Below are 22320 nucleotides of genomic sequence, written 5' to 3'. Positions count from 1 at the left end.
GGAAATTATGTCACTCATCTGCATAAAACACTCCAGTGGCTTCCTGGCTCACTCAACAGTCAAAGCCTCAATCTTTAAAATGGCCTACAAGGCCTTCTATGATCTGACAGCTGCCCTGCCCCCATCATCTTCTGCTGATCTCTTTCTTGCTCTAATTTGCTCACTCCTCTGAAGTCACTTTGTCTTCTTTGCTGTCCCTCAGACACACTGTGCATCTGCTATTTCCTCTGCATAGATGACCCTTCCCCTGACCAGGTATCTTCATTAATTTCTCCCTCACTCCTTCATGCTCTTTCCAGTGAAAACGTCTCTGCCTACCCTAAAATTTCACCTCTTCCTGCATAGTTTTCTCCATAGCCCTCGTAAGGTTAGCTTTTGCCACAACAAAATACCAAAAACCCATCCCCAAAAGAAATGGCTTCAGACAATTATTCTCATGGATCTGAGTCAGCTGGGATGGTTCTGCTGACCTAGGCTGGGAGAGCCCTGCTCCATGCCTTTTTATTCTGGGACTCAGGGCAATGACAATTGGCAGAGGCACAAGAGGGCAAGCAGGAACACACAGAGTTGCTTCAGCTTGGACACAGAAGTCACATAATGACACTGCTATCCCATTCTACTGACCAAAAGTCAAGAGGCAAGGAAATACATTTCTGCCCTTTTAGTGGGAGTAACTGCAAAGTAACAGGGCAAAGGCTGTGGGTATAGGAAGGGGTGAGGAACTGGGGCCAGGGATGCAATCTACCACATCTTGTATCATCTGATATCCCATGTATTTGTTTGTTTGCACTGTCTTTTCCTTAGCTACTGCATGCTGGTAGAAACTATGTTTTATTCACAACTTTATCCACAGTGATTAGAACTGAGACTAAATATAAGGTACTTGATTATGTTGAATGGACAAATTCACCACTCATGCACACAGTTACTCAATATGCCTACCACATACCAACCAGGAGCTGTGCTGGATGCTAATGATACAATGGTGAATAAAGCACATCGCAAATGTCCTCAAGGCAGCATCTAATAGTCTAGTGAGATAAATAACTATAAATAATGATAAATACTAACAACAGTAATAAAATAGCTAACAATTATTGAGTACTTACTATGTACCAGGCATTGTTCTAAGAGGTATAAATGTATCAACTCATTTAATGTTATCATCATCCTTATGAGGTTAAGTACGACCATCCCACTTTTACAGAGGAGGAAACTGAGGCATACGGTAATTAAACTGTCCAAAGTCACACAGTTAGTAAACGTTGGAGTCAGAATTCAAATGCAAGTGGTCTGGTTCCAGAATTAATATGCTACAGTGCCTCAATAAGACAGGTGCTATCTCTGAGGTTACAGAGTGCTGTGGAAGGAAAGAGATGGACACCTACCACAATTAGGAGGCTGGGAAGAGCAAGGTTAGGAAAGGCTAGCCCGAGAAGGGAGTAGCCTTGTCTGTCTTCTTCCAAAAGATTCTAAGTGTCTTATCACCAGGAACTACCTTATTTCATCAACCTACAATTAATCGTAAGGTGCACCTCAACTGCAGGTATAAAAAATGTTAAAAAAAAAATGGCTGGTGACAACTATATGATGCCACTGATCATAAAGTGCTTATCAGTCTTAAAAATCAAAATGACAAAAAAATGTGCAAGCTACATGTTCCCTTTCTGTCTCTCTCTGCTGTCTCTCTTCATATAACATACATACACACACGTATACACATACATCTGCTACCATATATGCTAATGTAGTCTTGTCTTTTTTAGATTTGGTTTAATATTCAACAATATGATTCCCCATTAAGGATGAATTTTGATGTCACCAAGCCCAAGCTATGGAAATCTTTCTTTTCAAGAAGGCTTCCATATCCTGGCCTTTCCAGTGTTCAGGTATAATTTTTTTATTAACAATTAAATGTAGATATAGAAAGTGAGGAATGTGATATCGTCATATTGGGTAGCCAGATATATTTTGACCCTTAGTTCCACTCCTAGATATTTAGTCTAGAATAATATTTCATTTTCAAAGTTAGTTAAGCCCAATACGAAAGACCATCATATCATGAACCAGTACACAAATATGTGAAAGAGTAAGTTTTGATACAGAGTCCCATGACCCAAAAGAATACTACAAAATATATTTCATTTAATTTTTTCAATGCTGGTCTCAATTCACTAAATTAATTTCATCACTGCTATTGAAACCTGAAATCAAACTGCAGGGCATGATCCAGGAGGGGCTCATAACATTAATTTAGAGGGTCCTGGACAGTAATAGATTATAAATAGTAAGCAAGAGAACTGTTTACTAAAACTTTAAATGTGATAGCTATAGATATATAGATACTGTGTGTGTAATATAAAATGTATTTTTTACTGTGGATCAAACCTTTCCAAAAGAAGTTTTAAGAAAAATCACCCTAGAGAAATTCTCCCATGTATACAAGGTAACATAACAATTTTCATAGGAGCACTGTTTGCAAAAGCCTAAAACTGGAACAACAGAAGAGATAAATTATGGTATATAGTAGAATATTTTATAGTAGTTACACAAATGAATTAATATTCATGAATATTAGTAAGCACGCTGAAAATATGTATCTGCTATTCTAAATGTAATGTTAAGGGAGAAAAAATGGCATGTGTACAGTATAAAATTATTACATAAATTTCAGAAAACATGCAGTACAATATATTGTTTAGGGATACATACATCTGTAGTTAAATCATAAACACATTTCACTAATTTGCCTATCTCCACGGACTATAATGTAAACACCATGAGAGCAGGGATTTTATTCACAGCTCTGTCCCCTTCACTTGTGTAAGTAAGTGCCTGGCACACAGTAGGTATTCAGTATATGTTGAATGAAAGAGTGCTAAAAAACAAATTCAGATCATGGTTACTTCTGTGACAGAAAAGGGTGATAAAACAGAGAAAGAACCACAAAGCATTATAATTTGTGATGCTTTATTTAAAGTAGGTCTTGGGTATATTTGCATCTGTTACATTATCCTCGATGTCTAACTAACTGAATGTCTGAGAGTTCATAATTTTAAAAAAAAAATTTAGGAAAGGAGGTATAGCTATTGAAATTAAGTGTAACTGATTTCTAAAATTCCTGAACTATTTTTTCTTTTATAGCCAGAAGAGCTAATTTACCAGCGCACCGACAAAGTGGCTGCAGCTGAACTACAAGACAGGTCACTTGATATCCATAAATGCATATGCAGTCTGTCACTAGGAGTGTTAATATCCAACTAAACAATTTTCCACCTGGATCAATGTAAAATAATTTGGGCAATTAAACTTTAATTCATGTTTATAGATGCAAAGTACAAATGTGATCTCTAAATCCCAAGGCTCAAAAGAAGGCTTTAGCATCAGCATGGTGTGAGACATACAGCAGTGAAATCCAGCAATGATAGGTAGTACTCCAAAAACTTTACCTCAGATTAGAGTTCAACGTCATGTTATTTATGGGTCTTGTTCAGACAATATCATAACCCTCAGCTTAAATATGCCTATTTTGTCCAATCAGTGCTTAAGTGAACTTCAGCTATTTTAAAAACCTAACACATGTACAAAGCTAGTAAGAGCCTATTTGAGCCCCAATAATACTTATAATGCTGTAAAATAGAACTTATTTCCCCAGTTTCACACGTGTGGAAACTGAGGCTCAGAGAGGTCCACATACTTGTCAAGTGTTAAAGGGGGCTTCTGAGCCCAGCCAGACCTTTCTAGTTTCAAATCCTGTGTGCCCTTTCTACTGTCTCAAGCGGTGTGAAGAGCAGCATGTCAAGCTGCACAAGATTAAATGTGACCCTTTTTAAGGTATTATTACTAAAAAATACCAATTTACTCTCAACTGCAAATTTCAAATACAGCCTTATTTGGGATCCTAAGAACAACAAATTCCCCCCAAAAATCTTGTTTCTTCTAATAGTTTCAGAATACTATTTTTTATTTTTGTTTACAAGGGAAAAGTCAAGTCACCAAAAAATAGAACTTATCTTTTATAAACAGGATTGAAAAAATACTAAAAGAAAAAATCATGGACTGGAGGCCTCGCCATCTGACTCGGTGGAATAGATACTGTACCTCTACTCTGCGTCACTTCTTGCCTCTATTAGAAAGAAATCATGGAGAAGATGTGGAAGACAACCACAGAGCAGAACTGCTGAAACAGCTAGGAGACTACAGGGTAAGTAGTTCATTTCAAATTGGAAATTGCTCAGTACTATGGGTTTTTGGAATCAAAATGCCTAAATTACTCCCCAAAGTACACAGATGAAGCAGCACAGACTAAAAACTGTGATTAGAAGTTCAGATCTCAAGAATGAACTTAACCATTAAAGAGCAAAATGCCTCTATAAAACCAAAACACCACCTTTTTTTGTAGGAGGGTCCTATGAAAAATAATATCTTTTATAAAATTGCAAGAGCATTAAATAAAATGAAAATATCTGGCTAAATCATGTTAGACTCAACTGAGCATAAAGACGAAACCAACCATTCTTGGTCAGATTTTTTTTTAAAGGATATTTTATACTAATTGCTTTTCACTGCTAAGAAAAATTCTCATTAATAGGCTTTCTCTACTGCCTGTCAGTAGTGCTGTGTGTTCACATCCTTTATCTGGATCCTAAAACCTAGAAAGTAGTCTCAAACTAAAACAGTAAGCCTCACTGGCTAAGCAGTATGAAATCAAGTTGTACATTTAATTCTACTCACTGACTAAAAATTACCTTTACCTTATAAGGCTCATTTTTCAGCTGGGATGTTTTCAATTCAAGTAACAGAAAACTTACTTCAAACAAGCTTGAACATTAACAACTTATGGGCTTATTTAGGTAAAAGTTAGGGGTGAGTAGCTATCAGGGCTATACCACATGTCTGCAAGTCTTCCCACTCTGCCCTCCTCCATGTGGTGGCATCACCCACAGGATGGCTTTTCTTGTGGTAGCAAATGGCTGGAATAGTTCCCAGCAGGACTCACATCTGCACACATATTGCTCTGAGCAGGACAGAGCATCTGCGTGCCACTATCCCTTTCAAGTTTCCTAGATTATACATTCTTTTCTGTAGATCAACACTGAGGCCAAGGGGATAGAAGGTATTAACTTAACCTAGGTGCCTGGAATTGCACGGGTTTCTATGCAAACTTGGGGCTATTAGGAAGAAAGAAGGAAATAGTGGAGAGTGGCTGGGTGACTAACAGGTGTCTTAAACACCAAGTCAGTATGTTAGCAACTAAAACAAAAATCGACATTTAGCCTCTCTCCATTTTCTATATTGCTAATATATAGCTGGACAGGAAAACAAAACTAAATAAATGACTTTAAGATCCAAAAGGAAGACTTCCTATTACGAATATTAAGAACTGTACGTACTTACTTAGGGAAAAAATACAGTGAAAACTTCACGTTCACTAATGACTAAAAATTTCGTTTTGCTTTCCTTCAGTTCTCTGGATTTCCCCTTCACATGCCATACTCTGAAGTGAAGCCTTTAATTGAAGCTGTGTATAGCACTGGAGTACATAATACTGATGCGCCTAATGTTGAATTTGCTTTAGCTGTATATATCCACCCATATCCCAAAAATGTTTTGTCTGTTTGGATCTATGTTGCCTCCCTTATACGCAACAGATAATTTTTTCATTGTATGTTTTATATCATGTAAAAATGATAATTAAGATATGAGAATATTTTTTAAGTGCTCTTGATCAAAGGGAAGAAAATACTGAAAAATAATGAAATAAAATTATCATTTTCAAAATATGCAAAATAAGTTTTTATTTAGTAGTCTGCCTTGTCTCTGCCACTTTGACCCTAAATTCAACTGTGACAACTCAAGAGTTCCTGCTTACCCTATGAGCTTTATTCCTCTATGCTTTTGTACCTGCTCACCTCCTATCTAGAATGCTCTTCTTCTTTGCCAGTAAGACATCCCATGCTCTTAGACTGGAAGAATATTGTTAAAATGGCCATACTACCCAAAGCAATCTATGGATTTAATGTGATCCCTATCAAATTACCCATGACATTTTTCATAGAACTAGAACAAATAATCCTAAAATTTATATGGAACCACAAAAGATCCAGAATTGCCAAAGCAATCCTGAGGAAACTGAACAAAGCAGGAGGTGTAGTCCTCCCAGACTTCAGAAAATACTACAAAGCTACAGTAATCAAAACAGCATGGTAGGGGCTTCCCTGGTGGCGCAGTGGTTGAGAGTCCGCCTGCTGATGCAGGGGATATGGGTTCGTGCCCCGGTCCGGGAAGATCCCACATGCCGCGGAGCGGCTAGTCCCGTGAGCCATGGCCTCTGAGCCTGCGCATCTGGAGCCTGTGCTCCGCCACGGAAGAGGCCACAACAGTGAGAGGCCCGCGTAACGCAAAAAAAATAAATAAATAAATAGCTATTAAAAAAAAAACAGCATGGTATTGGCACAAAAACAAGACACATAGATAGAATAGAGAGACCAGAAATAAACCCATACACCTATGGTCAATTGATCTTTGAAAAAGGAGACAAAAATATACAATGGAGAAAAGACAGTCTCTTCAGCAAGTGGATGCTGGGAAAGCTGGACAGCCACATGTAAATCAATGAAGTTAGAACCCTCCCTCACACCATACACAAAAATAAACTCAAAATGGCTTAAAGACTTAAATGTAAGTCGTAATACCACAAAACTCCTGGAAGAGAACACAGGCAAAACATTCTCTGATATAAATCACAGCAATTTTTTCTTAGATCAGTCGCCCAAGGCAAAAGAAATAAAATAATAAACAAATGGGGCCTAATCAAACTTATAAGATTCTGCACAGCAAAGGAAACCATAAACAAAACAAAATGACTACCTGTGGACTGTAAGAAAACATCTGCAAATGGCGCAACCAACAAGGGCTTAATTTCCAAAATATACAAACAGCTCATACAATTCAATATCAAAAAAACAACACAATCAAAAAATGCGAAGACCTAAATAGACATTTCTCCAAAGACATGCAGATGGCCAACAGGCACACGAGATGCTCAATATCACTAATTATTAGAGAAATGCAAATCGAAACTACAATGAGATATCACCTCGCACCGGTCAGAATGGCCATCATCAAAAAGTCTACCAATAAATGCTGGAGAGGGTGTGGAGAAAATGGAACCCTCCTACACTGTTGGTGGGACTGTAAATTGGTACAGCCACTATGGAAAACAGTCGGGAGGTTCCTTAAAAAACTAAAAATAGAGTTACAATATGATCCAGCAATCCCACTCAATCCCCTGGGCATATACCCAGAAGAGACGAAAACTCTTAATTCAAAAAGATACATGCACACCAATGTTCACAGCAGCATTATTTACAATAGCCAAGACATGGAAGCAACCTAAGTGCCCACCAACAGAGGAATGGATAAAGAAGATGTGGTGTATATACATATACAATGGAATAATTACTCAGCCATAAAGGAGAATGAAATATTGCCATTTGCAACAACACAGACTGACCTAGAGATTATCATACTAAGTAAAAGACAAATATTATATATCACCTATATGTGGAATCTTAAAATTAATACAAATGAATTTATTTACAAAACAGAAACAGGCTCACAGACACAGAAACCAAACTTATGGTTACCGAAGGGTAAGGTGGGGGAGGGATAAATTAGGAGTATGGGATTAACAGATATACACTACTATATATAAAACTGATGAAGAACAAAGACCTACTGTATAGCACAAGGAACTATATTCAGTATCTTGTAATAACCTATAATGTACTGTATTGTAATGTACCTGAAACTAACATAATATTGTAAATCAACTATATTTCAATTAAAAAAAGAGAGACGGACTTCTCTGGTGGCACAGTGGTTAAGAATATGCCTTTAAAAAAAAAAAAAAAAGAATATGCCTTTTAATGCAGGGGACATGGGGTTCGATCCCTAGTCAGGGAACTAGATCCCACATGCATGCCGCTACTAAGAGTTTGCATGCCACAACTAAGGAGCCCACGAGCTGCAACTAAGGAGCCCACTGGCCGCAACTAAGAAGCCCACTGGCTGCAACCAAGAAGCACACATGCTGCAACTAAAGGAACTGGTGAGCCGCGACTAAGGAGCCCAAAAGCCACAACTAGGGAGTTTGCCTGCGGCAACTAAGACCTGGTGCAACCAAAAATAAAATTAAAAAAAAAGAGAGATAGGTAATTAGGGAGTTAATTAGATCATAAGGATACAGCCCTCAAGATTGGATTTAGTGCCCTTTAAGAAAAGACAGGAGAGAGCTTACTTCCCCTCTATGCCATGCATGGATACAATGAGAAGATGGCTGTCTACAAGCCAAAAAGAGTCTTCATTAGACAGTGGATCTGCCGAAACCTTGATTCTGGACTTACCAGGCTCTAGAACTGTGAGCACCGACACAGCTGTTGTTTAAGCCATCCAGCTTATGGTACTCTGTTACAACAGCCCAAACTGATGAAGCCAAAGTCAGATAATACTAAAAGGAATTAAAGGTACGTACTGACACGGAAAGATGTACACAAAATAGAAATATGTAAAACAGGATTTCTCAGTAGCGGCTCTATTGACATTCTGGGCCAAGTAATTACTTTTTGCGAAGGTCTTTGTAGGATGTTTAACAGCATCCTTGGCACCTACCCACTAGCTGCCAGTTGCATTCTTCCCCTCTGCCAAGTTGTGACAACCAAGAATGTTTCCAGTCATTGCCAAATGTCTTCTATGGGATAAACTGCCTCCAGCTGAGAACCACTGATGTAGCTGGAATACAGTCTCACTTAAAAGCAAAACAAAACAAAAAACATAAAGACAGAAGAACCAAGTTAAGGAAATTTTACCTTTATTCCCTTATGCCTTTCCCTATCAAATTATGATTATGTGTTTACATGCCTCTGATATTTATACTATGAACCCTTCAAAGGAGAATTCAAGGTCTGACCCATAATAGTCATTACCAATATAGCAATATAGAGACAGGATAGTTGAGTGGTTAAGAGCATGAGCTTTGGAGAAATACTAGTTCTGCCACTTACTAGCTGGGTAATCCATGGGCAAGTTACTTAACCTCTCTGTTACTTAACTTTCCCCATATATAAGACTGGGATGATCACATTACCAACTTCATCACATTGTTGTACTGATTTTAAAAGTCAGTGTATTTAAAGTACTTAAAACACTATCCAGTACGTGGCACTTGATGTATGTCAGGTAACACAAGGCGTTTTACTTGTTGCCTCTTATTCTAAAAACAGTTTCAATATTTCATAAAATCCATCACAAAGCTCAATATAAATTTAAACCAAGTGTATATATTGTTTCATTAACCATTAACTATCCACAGAGGTGTGGCCAAGATGGTGGAATAGGAAGACACTGAGCTCACCTCCTGTCACAGGCTCAGGAAAATTACAACTATTTACAGAGCAACCATCTATGAGAACAACTGGCAGAAAGATTTTCCACAACTAAAGATATAACGAAGGACCACAATGAGATGGCTAAGGGGGTCAGAGACACAGTAGGGTCAAGACCCACACCCCTCGGTAGATGACCCACAAATGGAAAGATAATCTCAATTACAGAGGTTCTCCCCAAGGAGCAAGGGGTCCAAGCCCCACATTGGGCTCCCCAGCCCAGGGGTCCTGCACCTGTAAGACGAGCCCCTAGAATGTCTGGGTTTGAAGGCCAGTGGGGTTTGCATATGCGAGAGACAAGTGGGCTCCACTCTTAAAGGGTACACACAAAATCTCCATCACTCCAAGTCCCAATGAAGAAGCAGTAATCTGAAAGACATCTCGGTCAGACAAACTTGCTGATCCTGGAGAGACTCCCTGAGAGGTAGGAGGGAACTGGGACTCCCCACACAGACATAAACACTGGGGGCGCCATTTTGGGGAGCTCATTCTACCATTAGGACACTAATGGTGCTGGTAAGCACCATTCTGGAGTACTCTCTCTAGTCTATTAGTGCAGGGGGCTTAACAGCACACCTGGTATTGGACCACCACCACCACCAGGTACCCCCAGCCCCTGAAGCCAGCACCAGCGCCAGGACCCCCTGGAACATGCAGCTTGCCATCGTAGACTCAGCCACAACAACCAGTGAGCCAGCAGCCACCACACAAGGCAAGGCCCAGCAGCCAACTGAGCCAGGGGCCAGCCCCACCTACCACACACCCAAAGTAGTCAGCCCCACCACAACAGAAGGGCCCACACAGCCCACAAAGAGGACACCCCCAGAACATATAGCACTAGTGAGCAGAGGGGAGGGTGCTGCTGGGCCCCATTAAATGTCTCTGACAGAAGGCCACTTCTCCAAGATCATAAAAGCTAAGTGACCTACTAGTTACATAGAAATAAACAGAGAATTAGGCAAAATGAAGAGACAGAGGAATATGTTCCAAATGAAGAAAAAAGACAAAACCCCAGAAGAAGAACAAACCAAAGTGGAAATAAGCAATCTAACCCATAAAGAATTCAAGATAATGATCATAAGATGCTCAACAAACTCAGGAGAAGAATAGATGAACACAGTGAGAAGTTTAACAGTTAGAAACTGTAGAGAAAAATAAACAGAGGTGAAGAATACAATAAAAATAAAAAATACACTAGAAGGAATCATCAGATTAAATACAGAGGAACAGTCAGTGAACTGGAAGACAGAGTAGTGGAAATACCAAAGCTGAAAAAAAAAAGAATTTAAAAAAATGAGAAAGTTTAAGAACCTCTGAGACAACGTCAAGTGCACTAACATTCACATTATAGGGGTTCCAGAAGGAGAAGAGAAAGGGGCAGAGAACTTATTTGAAGAAATAATAGCTGAAAGCTTCACTAACCTGGGAAAAGAAACAGACATTCAGTTCCAGGAAACAGCGAGTCTCAAAGAATATGAACTCAAAGAGGTCCACACCAAGACACATTATAATTAAAACGGCAAAAAATTAAAGATAGAGAGAATATTAAAAGCAGCAAGAGAAAAACAGCTAGATCCATACAAGGGACCTCCCATAAGACTATGAGCTGACTTTTCCCCAGAAACCCTGTAGGTCAGAAGGGAGAGAACTGATGAAAAAAAAAAACTTTAAACCAAGAATATTCTATCTGGCAAGACTATCCTTCAGATTTGAGGGAGAGATAAAGAGCTTTACAGATAAGCAAAAACTAGAAGACTTCAGTACCACAAAAACAACTTTACAAGAAATGTTAGGTGGCTTCCGGGAAGATGGCGGAGGAGTAGGACGCGGAGGAGTAGGACGCGGAGGAGTAGGACGCGGAGGAGTAGGACGCGGAGGAGTAGGACGCGGAGGAGTAGGACGCGGAGGAGTAGGACGCGGAGATCGCCTTCCTCCCCACAGATACACCAGAAATACATCTACACGTGGAGCAACTCCTGCAGAGCACCTACTGAACGCTGGCAGAAGACCTCAGACCTCCCTAAAGGCAAGAAAACCCCCAGGTACCTGGGTAGGGCAAACAGAAAAAAGAATAAACAGAGACAAAAGGATAGGGACGGGACCTGCACCAGTGGGAGGGAGCCATGAAGGAGGAAAAATTTCCACACTAGGGAGCCCCTTCGCGGGCGGAGACTGCGGGTGGCTTAGGGGGAAAGCTTCAAATCCACGGAGGAGAGCACAGCAACGGGTGCGGAGGGCAAAGCGGAGAGATTCCCGCACAGAGGATTGGTGCCGACCGGCACTCACCAGCCTGAGAGGCTTATCTGCTCACCCTATGGGGCGGGCGGGGCTGCGAGCTGAGGCTCGGGCTTCGGTCGGAGCGCCAGGAGAGGACTGGGGTTGGTGGCGTGAACACAGCCTGCAGGGCGTTAGTGCACCGCTGCTAGGCGGGAGGGAGTCCGGGGAAAAGTCTGGACCTGTCGAAGAGGCAAGAGACTTTTTCTTACCTCTTTGTTTCCTGGCGCGTGAGGAGAGGGGATTAAGAGCGCTGCTTAAAGGAGCTCCAGAAACGGGCGCGAGCCACGGCTAACACCGCGGACCCCAGAGACGGGCATGAGACGGTAAGACTGCTGCTGCCGCCACCAAGAAGCCTGTGTGCGAGCACAGGTCACTATCCACACACCCCCTTCCGGGGAGCCTGTGCAGCCCGCCACTCCCAGGGTCCCGTGATCCAGGAACAACTTCCCTAGGAGAACGCACGTTGCGCCTCAGGCTGGTGCAGCGTCACGCCGGCCTCTGCCGCCGCAGGCCCGCCCCGCACTCCGTGCCCCGCCCTCCCCGCCGGCCTGAGTGCGCCAGAGCCCCCGAATCAGCGGCTCCTTTAACCCCGTCCTGTCTGAGCGGAAAAACAGACGCCCTCCGGCGACCTACACGCAGAGGCAGGCCAAATCCAAAGCTGAGCCCCTGGGAGCTGTGAGAACAAAGAAGAGAAAGGGAAATCTCTCCCAGCAGGCTCAGAAGCAGCGGATTAAAGCTCCACAATCAACTTGATGTACCCTGCATCTGTGGAATACATGAATAGACAACCAGTCATCCCAAATTGAGGAGGTGGACTTTGAGAGCAAGATTTATGATTTTTTCCCCTTTTCCTCTTTTTGTGTGTATGTATATGCTTCTGTGTGGGATTTTGTCTGTATAGCTTTGTTTCCACCATTTGTCCTAGGATTCTATCCGTCCGTTTTTTTGTTTTAAAAATTTTTTTTCTTAATAATTACTTTTTAATAACTTTTACTTTATCTTCGTTCTTTCTTTCCTTCCTTCCTTCCCCCCTTTAGACAACGAATCATCCCAAATTGAGGAGGTGGACTTTGAAAGCAAGATTTATGATTTTTTCCCCTTTTCCTCTTTTTGAGTGTATGTGTATGCTTCTGTGTGAGATTTTGTCTGTATAGCTTTGCTTCCACCATTTGTCCTAGGGTTCTATCCATTCGTTTTTTTTCCTCTTAATAATCATTTTTTATTTTAATAACTTTATTATATTTTATTTTATTTTACTTTATCTTCTTTTTTTCCTTCCTTCCCTCCTTCCTTCCTTCCTCCCTCCCTCCGTCCTTTCTTTCTTTCTACTTCTACTAATTCTTTCTTTCTACTTTTTCTCCCTCTTATTCTGAGCCGTGTGGATGAAAGGCTCTTGGTGCTGCAGCCAGGAGTCAGTGCTGTGCCTCTGAGGTGAGAGAGCCAACTTCAGGACACTGGTCCACAAGAGACCGCCCAGCTCCACATAATATCAAACAGCGAAAATCTCCCAGAGATCTCCATCTCAACACCAGCACCCAGCTTCACTCAACGACCAGCAAGCTACAGTGCTGGACATCCTATGCCAAACAACTAGCAAGACAGGAACACAACCCCACCCATTAGCAGAGAGGCTGCCTAAAATTATAATAGCTCCACAGACACCCCAAAACACACCACCAGACGTGGACCTGCCCACCAGAAAGACAAGATCCAGCCTCATCCACCTGAACACAGGCACTAGTCCCCTCCACCAGGAAGCCTACAGAACCCACTGAACCCAACCTTAGCCACTGGGGAGAGACACCAAAAACAATGGGAAGAACCTGCAGCCTGAAAAAAGGAGACCCCACACACAGTAAGATAAGCAAAATGAGAAGACAGAAGAACACACAGCAGATGAAGGAACAAGATAAAAACCCACCAGACCTAACAAATGAAGAGGAAATAGGCAGTCTACCTGAAAAAGAATTCAGAATAATGACAGTAAAGATGATCCAAAATCTTGGAAATAGAATAGACAAAATGCAAGAAACATTTAACAAGGACCTAGAAGAACTAAAGATGAAACAAACAATGATGAACAACACAATAAATAAAATGAAAAATACTCTAGATGGGATCAATAGCAGAATAACTGACGCAGAAGAACGGATAAGTGACCTGGAAGATAAAATAGTGGAAATAACTACTGCAGAGCAGAATAAAGAAAAAAGAATGAAAAGAACTGAGGACAGTCTCAGAGACCTCTGGGACAACATTAAACACACCAACATTCGAATTATAGGGGTTCCAGAAGAAGAAGAGAAAAAGAAAGGGACTGAGAAAATATTTGAAGAGATTATAGTTGAAAACTTCCCTAATATGGGAAAAGAAATAGTTAATCAAGTCCAGGAAGCACAGAGAGTCCCATACAGGATAAATCCAAGGAGAAATACGCCAAGACACATATTAATCAAACTGTCAAAAATTAAATACAAAGAAAACATATTAAAAGCAGCAAGGGAAAAAAAACAAGTAACACACAACGGAATCCCCGTAAGGTTAACAGCTGATCTTTCAGCAGAAACTCTGCAAGCCAGAAGGGACTGGCAGGACATATTTAAAGTGATGAAGGAGAAAAACCTGAAACCAAGATTACTCTATCCAGCAAGGATGTCATTCAGATTTGATGGAGAAATTAAAACCGTTACAGACAAGCAAAAGCTGAGAGAGTTCAGCACCACCAAACCAGCTCTCCAACAACTGCTAAAGGAATTTCTCTAGGCAAGAAACACAAGAGAAGGAAAAGACCTACAAAAACGAACCCAAAACAATTAAGAAAATGGGAATAGGAATATACATATCAATAATTACCTTAAATGTAAATGGACTAAATGCTCCCACCAAAAGACACAGATTGGCTGAATGGATACAAAAATAAGACCCATATATTTGCTGTCTACAAGAGACCCACTTAAGACCTAGAGATACATACAGACTGAAAGTAAGGGGATGAAAAAGATATTTCATGCAAATGGAAACCAAAAGAAAGCTGGAGTAGCAATGCTCATATCAGACAAAATAGACTTTAAAATAAAGACTATTAGAAGAGACAAAGAAGGACACTACATATTGATCAAGGGATCAATCCAAGAAGAAGATATAAAAATTGTAAATATTTATGCACCCAACATAGGAGCACCTCAATACATAAGGCAAATGCTAACAGCCATAAAAGGGGAAATCGACAGTAACACATTCACAGTAGGAGACTTTAACACCCCACTTTCACCAATCGACAGATCATCCAAAATGAAAATAAATAAGGAAAGACAAGCTTTAAATGATACATTCAACAAGATGGACTTAATAATTGATATTTATAGGACATTCCATGAAAACCAACAGAATACACATTTTTCTCAAGTGCTCATGGAAAATTCTCCAGGATAGATCATATCTTGGGTCACAAATCAAGCCTTGGTAAATTTAAGAAAATTGAAATTGTATCAAGTTATCTTTTCTGACCACAACGCTATGAGACTAGATATCAATTACAGGAAAAGATCTGTAAAAAATACAAACACATGGAGGCTAATCAGTACACTACTTAATAACGAAGTGATCACTGAAGAAATCAAAGAGGAAATTAAAAAATACCTAGAAACAAATGACAATGGAGACACGACGACCCAAAATCTATGGGATGCAGCAAAAGCAGTTCTAAGAGGGAAGTTTATAGCAATACAATCCTACCTTAAGAAACAGGAAACATCTCGAATAAACAACCTAACCTTGCACCTAAAGCAATTAGAGAAAGAAGAACAAAAAAACCCCAAAGTTAGCAGAAGGAAAGAAATCATAAAAATCAGATCAGAAATAAATGAAAAAGAAATGAAGGAAACGATAGCAAAGATCTATAAAACTAAAAGCTGGTTCTTTGAGAAGATAAACAAAATTGGTAAACCATTAGCCAGACTCATCGAGAAAAAAAGGGAGAAGACTCAAACCAATAGAATTAGAAATGAAAAAGGAGAAGTAACAACTGACACTGCAGAAATACAAAAGATCATGAGAGATTACTACAAGCAACTCTATGCCAATAAAATGGACAACCTGGAAAAAATGGACAAATTCTTAGAAATGCACAACCTCCAAGACTGAATCAGAAAGAAATAGAAAATATGAACAGACCAATCACAAGCACTGAAATTGAAACTGTGATTAAAAATCTTCCAACAAACAAAAGTCCAGGACCAGATGGCTTCACAGGCGAGTTCTATCAAACATTTAGAGACAAGCAAACACCTATCCTTCTCAAACTCTTCCAAAATATAGCAGAGGGAGGAACACTCCCAAACTCATTCTACGAGGCCACCATCACCCTGATACCAAAACCAGACAAGGATGTCACAAAGAAAGAAAACTACAGGCCAATATCACTGATGAATATAGATGCAAAAATCCTCAACAAAATACTAGCAAACAGAATCCAACAGCACATTAAACAGATCATACACCATGATCAAGTGGGGTTTAATCCCGGAATGCAAGGATTCTTCAATATACGCAAATCAATCAACGTGAAACACCATATTAACAAATTGAAGGAGAAAAACCATATGATCATCTCAATAGATGCAAAGGAAGCTTTCGACAAAAGTCAACACCCATTTATGATAAAAACCCTGCACAAAGTACGCATAGAGGGAACTTTCCTCAAAATAATAAAGGCCATATATGACAAACCCACAGCCAACATCGTCCTCAATGGTGAAAAACTGAAAGCATTTCCACTAAGATCAGGAACAAGACAAGGTTGCCCACTCTCACCACTCTTATTCAACATAGTTTTGGAAGTTTTAGCCACAGCAATCAGAGAAGAAAAGGAAATAAAAGGAATCCAAATCGGAAAAGAAGAAGTAAAGCTGTCACTGTCTGCAGATGACATGATACTATACATAGAGAATCCTAAAGATGCTACCAGAAAACTACTAGAGCTAATCAATGAATTTGGTAAAGTAGCAGGATACAAAATTAATGCACAGAAATCTCTGGCATTCCTATACACTAATAATGAAAAATCTGAAAGTGAAATCAAGAAAACACTCCCATTTACCACTGCAACAAAAAGAATAAAATATCTAGGAATAAACCTACCTAAGGAGAAAACAGACCTATATGCAGAAAATTATAAGACACTGATGAAAGAAATTAAAGATGATACAAATAGATGGAGAGATATTCCATGTTCTTGGATTGGAAGAATCAACATTGTGAAAATGACTCTACTACCCAAAGCAATCTACAGATTCAATGCAATCCCTATCAAACTACCACTGGCATTTTTCACAGAACTAGAACAAAAAATTTCACAATTTGTATGGAAACACAAAAGACCCTGAATAGCCAAAGCAATCTTGAGAACAAAAAAAGGAGCTGGAGGAATCAGGCTCCCTGACTTCAGACTATACTACAAAGCTACAGTAATCAAGACAGTATGGTACTGGCACAAAAACAGAAAGATCAATGGAACAGGATAGAAAGCCCAGAGATAAACCCACACACATATGGTCACCTTATCTTTGATAAAGGAGGCAGGAATGTACAGTGGAGAAAGGACAGCCTCTTCAGTAAATGGTGCTGGGAAAACTGGACAGGTACATGTAAAAGGAAGAGATTAGACCACTCCCTAGCACCATACACAAAAATAAGCTCAAAATGGATTAAAGACCTAAATGTAAGGCCAGAAACTATCAAACGCTTAGAGGAAAACACAGGCAGGATACTCTATGACATAAATCACAGCAAGATCCTTTTTGACCCACCTCCTAGAAAAATGGAAATAAAAACAAAAATAAACAAATGGGACCTAATGAAACTTCAAAGCTTTTGCACAGCAAAGGAAACCCTAAACAAGACAAAAAGACAACCCTCAGAATGGGAGAAAATATTTGCAAATGAAGCAACTGACAAAGGATTAATCTCCAAAATTTATAAGCAGCTCATGCAGCTTAATAACAAAAAAACAAGCAACCCAATCCAAAAATGGGCAGAAGACCTAAATAGACATTTCTCCAAAGAAGATATACAGACTGCCAACAAACATATGAAAGAATGCTCAACATCACTAATCATTAGAGAAATGCAAATCAAACTACAATGAGATATCATCTCACACCAGTCAGAATGGCCATCATCAAAAAATTTAGAAACAATAAATGCTGGAGAGGGTGTGGAGAAAAGGGAACCCTCTTGCACTGTTGGTGGGAATGTAAATTGATACAGCCACTGTGGAGAACAGTATGGAGGTTCCTTAAAAAACTAAAAATAGAACTACCATATGACCCAGCAATCCCACTACTGGGCATATACCCTGAGAAAACCGTAATTCAAAAAGAGTCATGTACCAAAATGTTCATTGCAGCTCTATTTACGATAGCCAGGAGATGGAAACAACCTAAGTGTCCATCATCAAATGAATGGATAAAGAAGATGTGGCACATATATACAATGGAATATTACTCAGCCATAAAAAGAAACGAAATTGAGCTATTTGTAATGAGGTGGAAAGACCCAGAGTCTGTCATACAGAGTGAAGTAAGTCAGAAGGAGAGAGACAAATACCATATGCTAACACATATATATGGAATTTAAGAAAAAAAAAAAAACTGTCATGAAGAACCTAGGGGTAAGACAGGAATAAATACTGTGTCCTACTAGACCTACTAGAGAATGGACTTGAGGATATGGGGAGGGGGAAGGGTAAGGTGTGACAAAGCGAGAGAGAGGCATGGATATATATATACTACCAAACGTAAGGTAGATAGCTAGTGGGAAGCAGCCGCATAGCACAGGGAGATCAGCTCAGTGCTTTGTGACCACCTGGAGGGGTGGGATAGGGAGGTTGGGAGGGAGGGAGACACAAGAGGGACAAGATATGGGAACATATGTATAAGTGATTCACTTTGTTATAAAGCAGAAACTAACACACCATTGTAAAGCAATTATATCCAATAAAGATGTTTAAAAAAAAAAAAAAGAAATGTTAAAAGGACTTCCCTGGGCTTCCCTGGTGGCGCAGTAGTTGGGATTCCGCCTGCCAATGCAGGGGACACGGGTTCGTGCCCCGGTCTGGGAGGATCCCACATGCCGCGGAGCGGCTGGGCCCGTGAGCCATGGCCACTGAGCCTGCACGTCCGGAGCCTGTGCTCCGCAATGGGAGAGGCCACAACAATGAGAGGCCCGCATACAGCAAAAAAAAAAAAAAAGGACTTCCCTAAGTGGGAAGAAAAAAGGCCACAACTAGAAATATGAAAATTTAAAAAGCAAAAGCCTCATCAATAAAAGCAAACAAACCGTAAGGTAGTATATCAACCACTTATAAAGCTAGTAGTAAAATTAAAAAACAAAAGTAGTAAAATTATCTATATCCACAATAAGTAGTCAAAAAACACACAAAACAAAAAGATGTAAAATATGATATCAAAACATTAAATGTGGAGAGGGAGGTAAAAATGCAGGGTTGTGAGAATGAATTAAAACTAAAAAAGATCAACATTAAACAATCACATATACCTATCTATGTATCTTCCTACCTACCTCATGGTAACCTAAAACCAAAAACCTATAATCAATACACACAATAAGAGAAAGGAATTCAAACATAACACTAAAGATAGTCATGAAGTCACAAGGGAAGAAGACAAAAGAAAAAAAGGAACAAAACTACCAAAACAACCAGAAAACAATTCACAAAATGGCAAAAAGTACATTACCTATGAACAATTACTTTAAATGTAAATAAACCAAATACTCCAGTCAAAAGACTTAGAGTGGCTGAACAGATTTTTTTAAATAAACAAAAAAGTAACCATATATATGCTGCCTGTAAGAGACTTATTTCAGACCTAAATACACACACAGACTGAAAGTGAGTGGACATAAAAAGGTACTCCATGTGAATGGAAATGAAAAGACAGGGTAGCAACACTTATATCAGACAAAACAGACTTTAAAACAAAGACTATAACAAGAAACAAAGAAGGATATTACCAATGATAAAAGGGGTCAAGCCAACAAGAAGACATAACAGCTATAAATATATATGCACCCAACAAAGGAGCACCTAACAAGGTGAAGCAAATATTAACAAACATAAAGGGAGAAACTGACAGTAACACAGTAATAGAAGGAACCTTTAACACCCCACTCACATCAATGAACAGATTATCCAGACAGAAAAGCAATAAGGAAACACTGGCCTTAAATGATATATTACACTAGATGGATTTTAAATATATAGAGAACATACTATCCGAATGCAGCACGACACACCTTCTTTTCAAGTGCACATGGAACATTCTCCAGGATAGATCACGTGCTAGGCCACAAAACAAGTTTCAGTAAATTTAAGAAGACTGAAATCATATCAAGAATCTTTTCCAACTACAATGCTGTAAGACTAAAAATCAACTACCTAAAAAAAAAAAAAAACCAAAACAACCCACACACAAGCACATGGAGGCTAAACAATATGCTACTAAACATCCAATGGATCACTGAAGAAATCAAAAAAGAAATTAAAAAAATACCTGGAGACAAATGAAAATGGAAATACAATGATCCAGTGTCTATGGAACTCAGCAAAAGCAGTTCTAAGAGGCAAGTTTATAGCAATACAAGCCCACACCTCAGGAAACAAGAAAAATCTCAAATAAAAATTTAATCTTATATCCAAAGGAACTAGAAAAAGAACAAACAAAACCCAAAGTTAGCAGAAAGGAAGAAATAATAAAGATCAGAGGAAAATAATGAGAGACTAAAAAACAAAAGATGAATGAAACTGAGTTGGTTCTTTGAAAGATAAACAAAATTGATAAACCTTTAGCCAGACTCATCAACATAAAAAGAGAGTCCAAATAAAATTAAAAATGAAAGAAGAGAAATTATAGCTAACACCACAGGAACACAAAGAATTGTAAAAGATTATACTGAGAACAATTATATGCCAATAAAATTGACAACCTAGAAGAAATAGAATAAATTCCTAGAAATGTACAATCTCCCATGACTAAATTAGGAAGAAACAGAAAATATGAACAGACCAATTACCAGTAATGAAATTGAATCAGTAATCAAAAAAACTCCCAGCAAACAGAAGTCCAGGACCAGATGGCTTCACTGGTGAATTCCACCAAAAATTTAAAGAGGAGTTAACATCCATCCTTCTCAAACTATTCCAAAACACTGCAGAGGAGAAAAATGTTTCCAAACTCGTTCTACAAGGACAGCATCACCCTGATACCCAAACCAAAGACAACACATGCAAAAGAAAATGACAAGCCAATGTCACTTATGAACATAGATGCAAAAATCCTCAAGAAAGTATTAGCAAACCAAATACAACAATATGTTAAAAGAATCATACACCATGATCAAGTGGAATTCATCCTAGGGATGCAAGGATGATTCAATATCTGCAAATCAATGAACGTGATAACCTTAAGAAACTCAATAATAAAAATCATATGATCACCTCAAGAGATGCAGAAAAAGTTTCTGACAAAATTCAACATCCATTTAAGGTTATAGCTTGGAAAACTATAAGACACTGATGAAAGAAATTAAAGAAAACACAAATAGAAAGATATACCACACTCATGAATTGGAGGAATTAATATTGTTAAAATGACCGTACTACATTCAATGCTATCTCTCTCTGTCAAAATACCAATAGCATTTGTCACAAAATTAAACAAATAATCCTAAATTTGAATGGAAACACAAAAGACCTTGAACAGCCAAAACAATCATGAGAAAGAACAACAAAGCTGGATGTATCAGGCTTCCTGACTTCAAACCATACTACAAAGCTACAGTAATCAAAACAGTATGGTGCTGGCATAAAAAACACACAGAGATCAATGGAACAGAATAGAATCCAGAAGTAAATCCACACTTATATGATCAATTAATCTATGACAAAGGATGCAAGAATATAAATGGGAAAAAGACATCCTCTTCAATAAACAGTATTGGGAAAACTGGAGAGCTACATTAAAAAAGAATCAAACTGGACTACTTTCTCACAACAAATACAAAAATAAACTTAAAATGGATTAAAGACTTAAATGTAAGGACCCGAAACCATAAAACTCCCAGAAGAAAACACAGGCAGTATGCTCTTTGACACTGGTCTTACCAATAGCTTGGATATGTCTCCTCAGGGCAAGGGCAATAAAAGCAAAAATAAGCAAATGGGGCTACATCAAACTAAAGAGCTTTTCCATGCAAAAAAACAAAAAGAACTCTCAACAAAACAAAAAGGCAGCCTACTGAATGGGAGAAGATACTTGCAAATGATATCTCTGACAAAGGGTTAATATCCAAAATATACAAAGAACTCATACAACTTGACATCAAAAAAAACAAACCACCAGGTTAAAAAATGGGCAGCAGACCTGAATAGACATTTTTCCAAAGAAGACATACCGATGGCCAACAGACACATAAAAATACGCTCAACATCATTAAGTACCAGGGAAATGCAAATCAAAACCACAATGAGATACCACCTCACACCTGTCAGAATGGCTGCCAACAAAAAGACAACAAA

The 22320-nt window shown here is 39.1% G+C and overlaps 1 protein-coding gene and 1 long non-coding RNA gene across 13 annotated transcripts in view; one reads left to right on the top strand and one right to left on the bottom strand.

Moving 5' to 3' along the window:
* The window catches only part of CC2D2A (coiled-coil and C2 domain containing 2A), a 137868-nt gene extending 132105 nt beyond the window's left edge, over window positions 1-5763 (top strand). For 9 of the 12 annotated variants that reach the window (XM_033410666.2, XM_033410664.2, XM_033410662.2 and 6 more), the window contains 4 exons: window positions 1767-1889; window positions 3145-3203; window positions 4027-4204; window positions 5467-5762. In XM_033410666.2, the coding sequence (XP_033266557.2) occupies window positions 1767-1889; window positions 3145-3203; window positions 4027-4204; window positions 5467-5655 (549 nt within the window). In that variant the 3' untranslated portion in view covers window positions 5656-5762. Of the gene's footprint in view, window positions 1-1766; window positions 1890-3144; window positions 3205-4026; window positions 4205-5466 lie in introns of those variants that run through there. The other 3 variants (XM_033410669.2, XR_004478510.2, XM_033410671.2) reach the window with 3 other exon arrangements.
* The window catches only part of LOC117197712 (uncharacterized), a 180266-nt gene extending 168994 nt beyond the window's left edge, over window positions 1-11272 (bottom strand). The window contains exon 1 of the long non-coding RNA XR_004478512.2: window positions 8674-11272. This is a non-coding gene — a long non-coding RNA (uncharacterized LOC117197712). The remainder of the gene's footprint in view (window positions 1-8673) is intronic.
* Between the last annotated feature and the right edge of the window lie 11048 nt (window positions 11273-22320).

This window comes from Orcinus orca, chromosome 4 (assembly GCF_937001465.1).
Source record: "Orcinus orca chromosome 4, mOrcOrc1.1, whole genome shotgun sequence".
NCBI lineage: Eukaryota > Metazoa > Chordata > Mammalia > Artiodactyla > Delphinidae > Orcinus > Orcinus orca.
The sequence above is the reverse complement of the archived record's forward strand: the minus strand, read 5'-3'. Positions and strand labels throughout refer to the sequence as shown.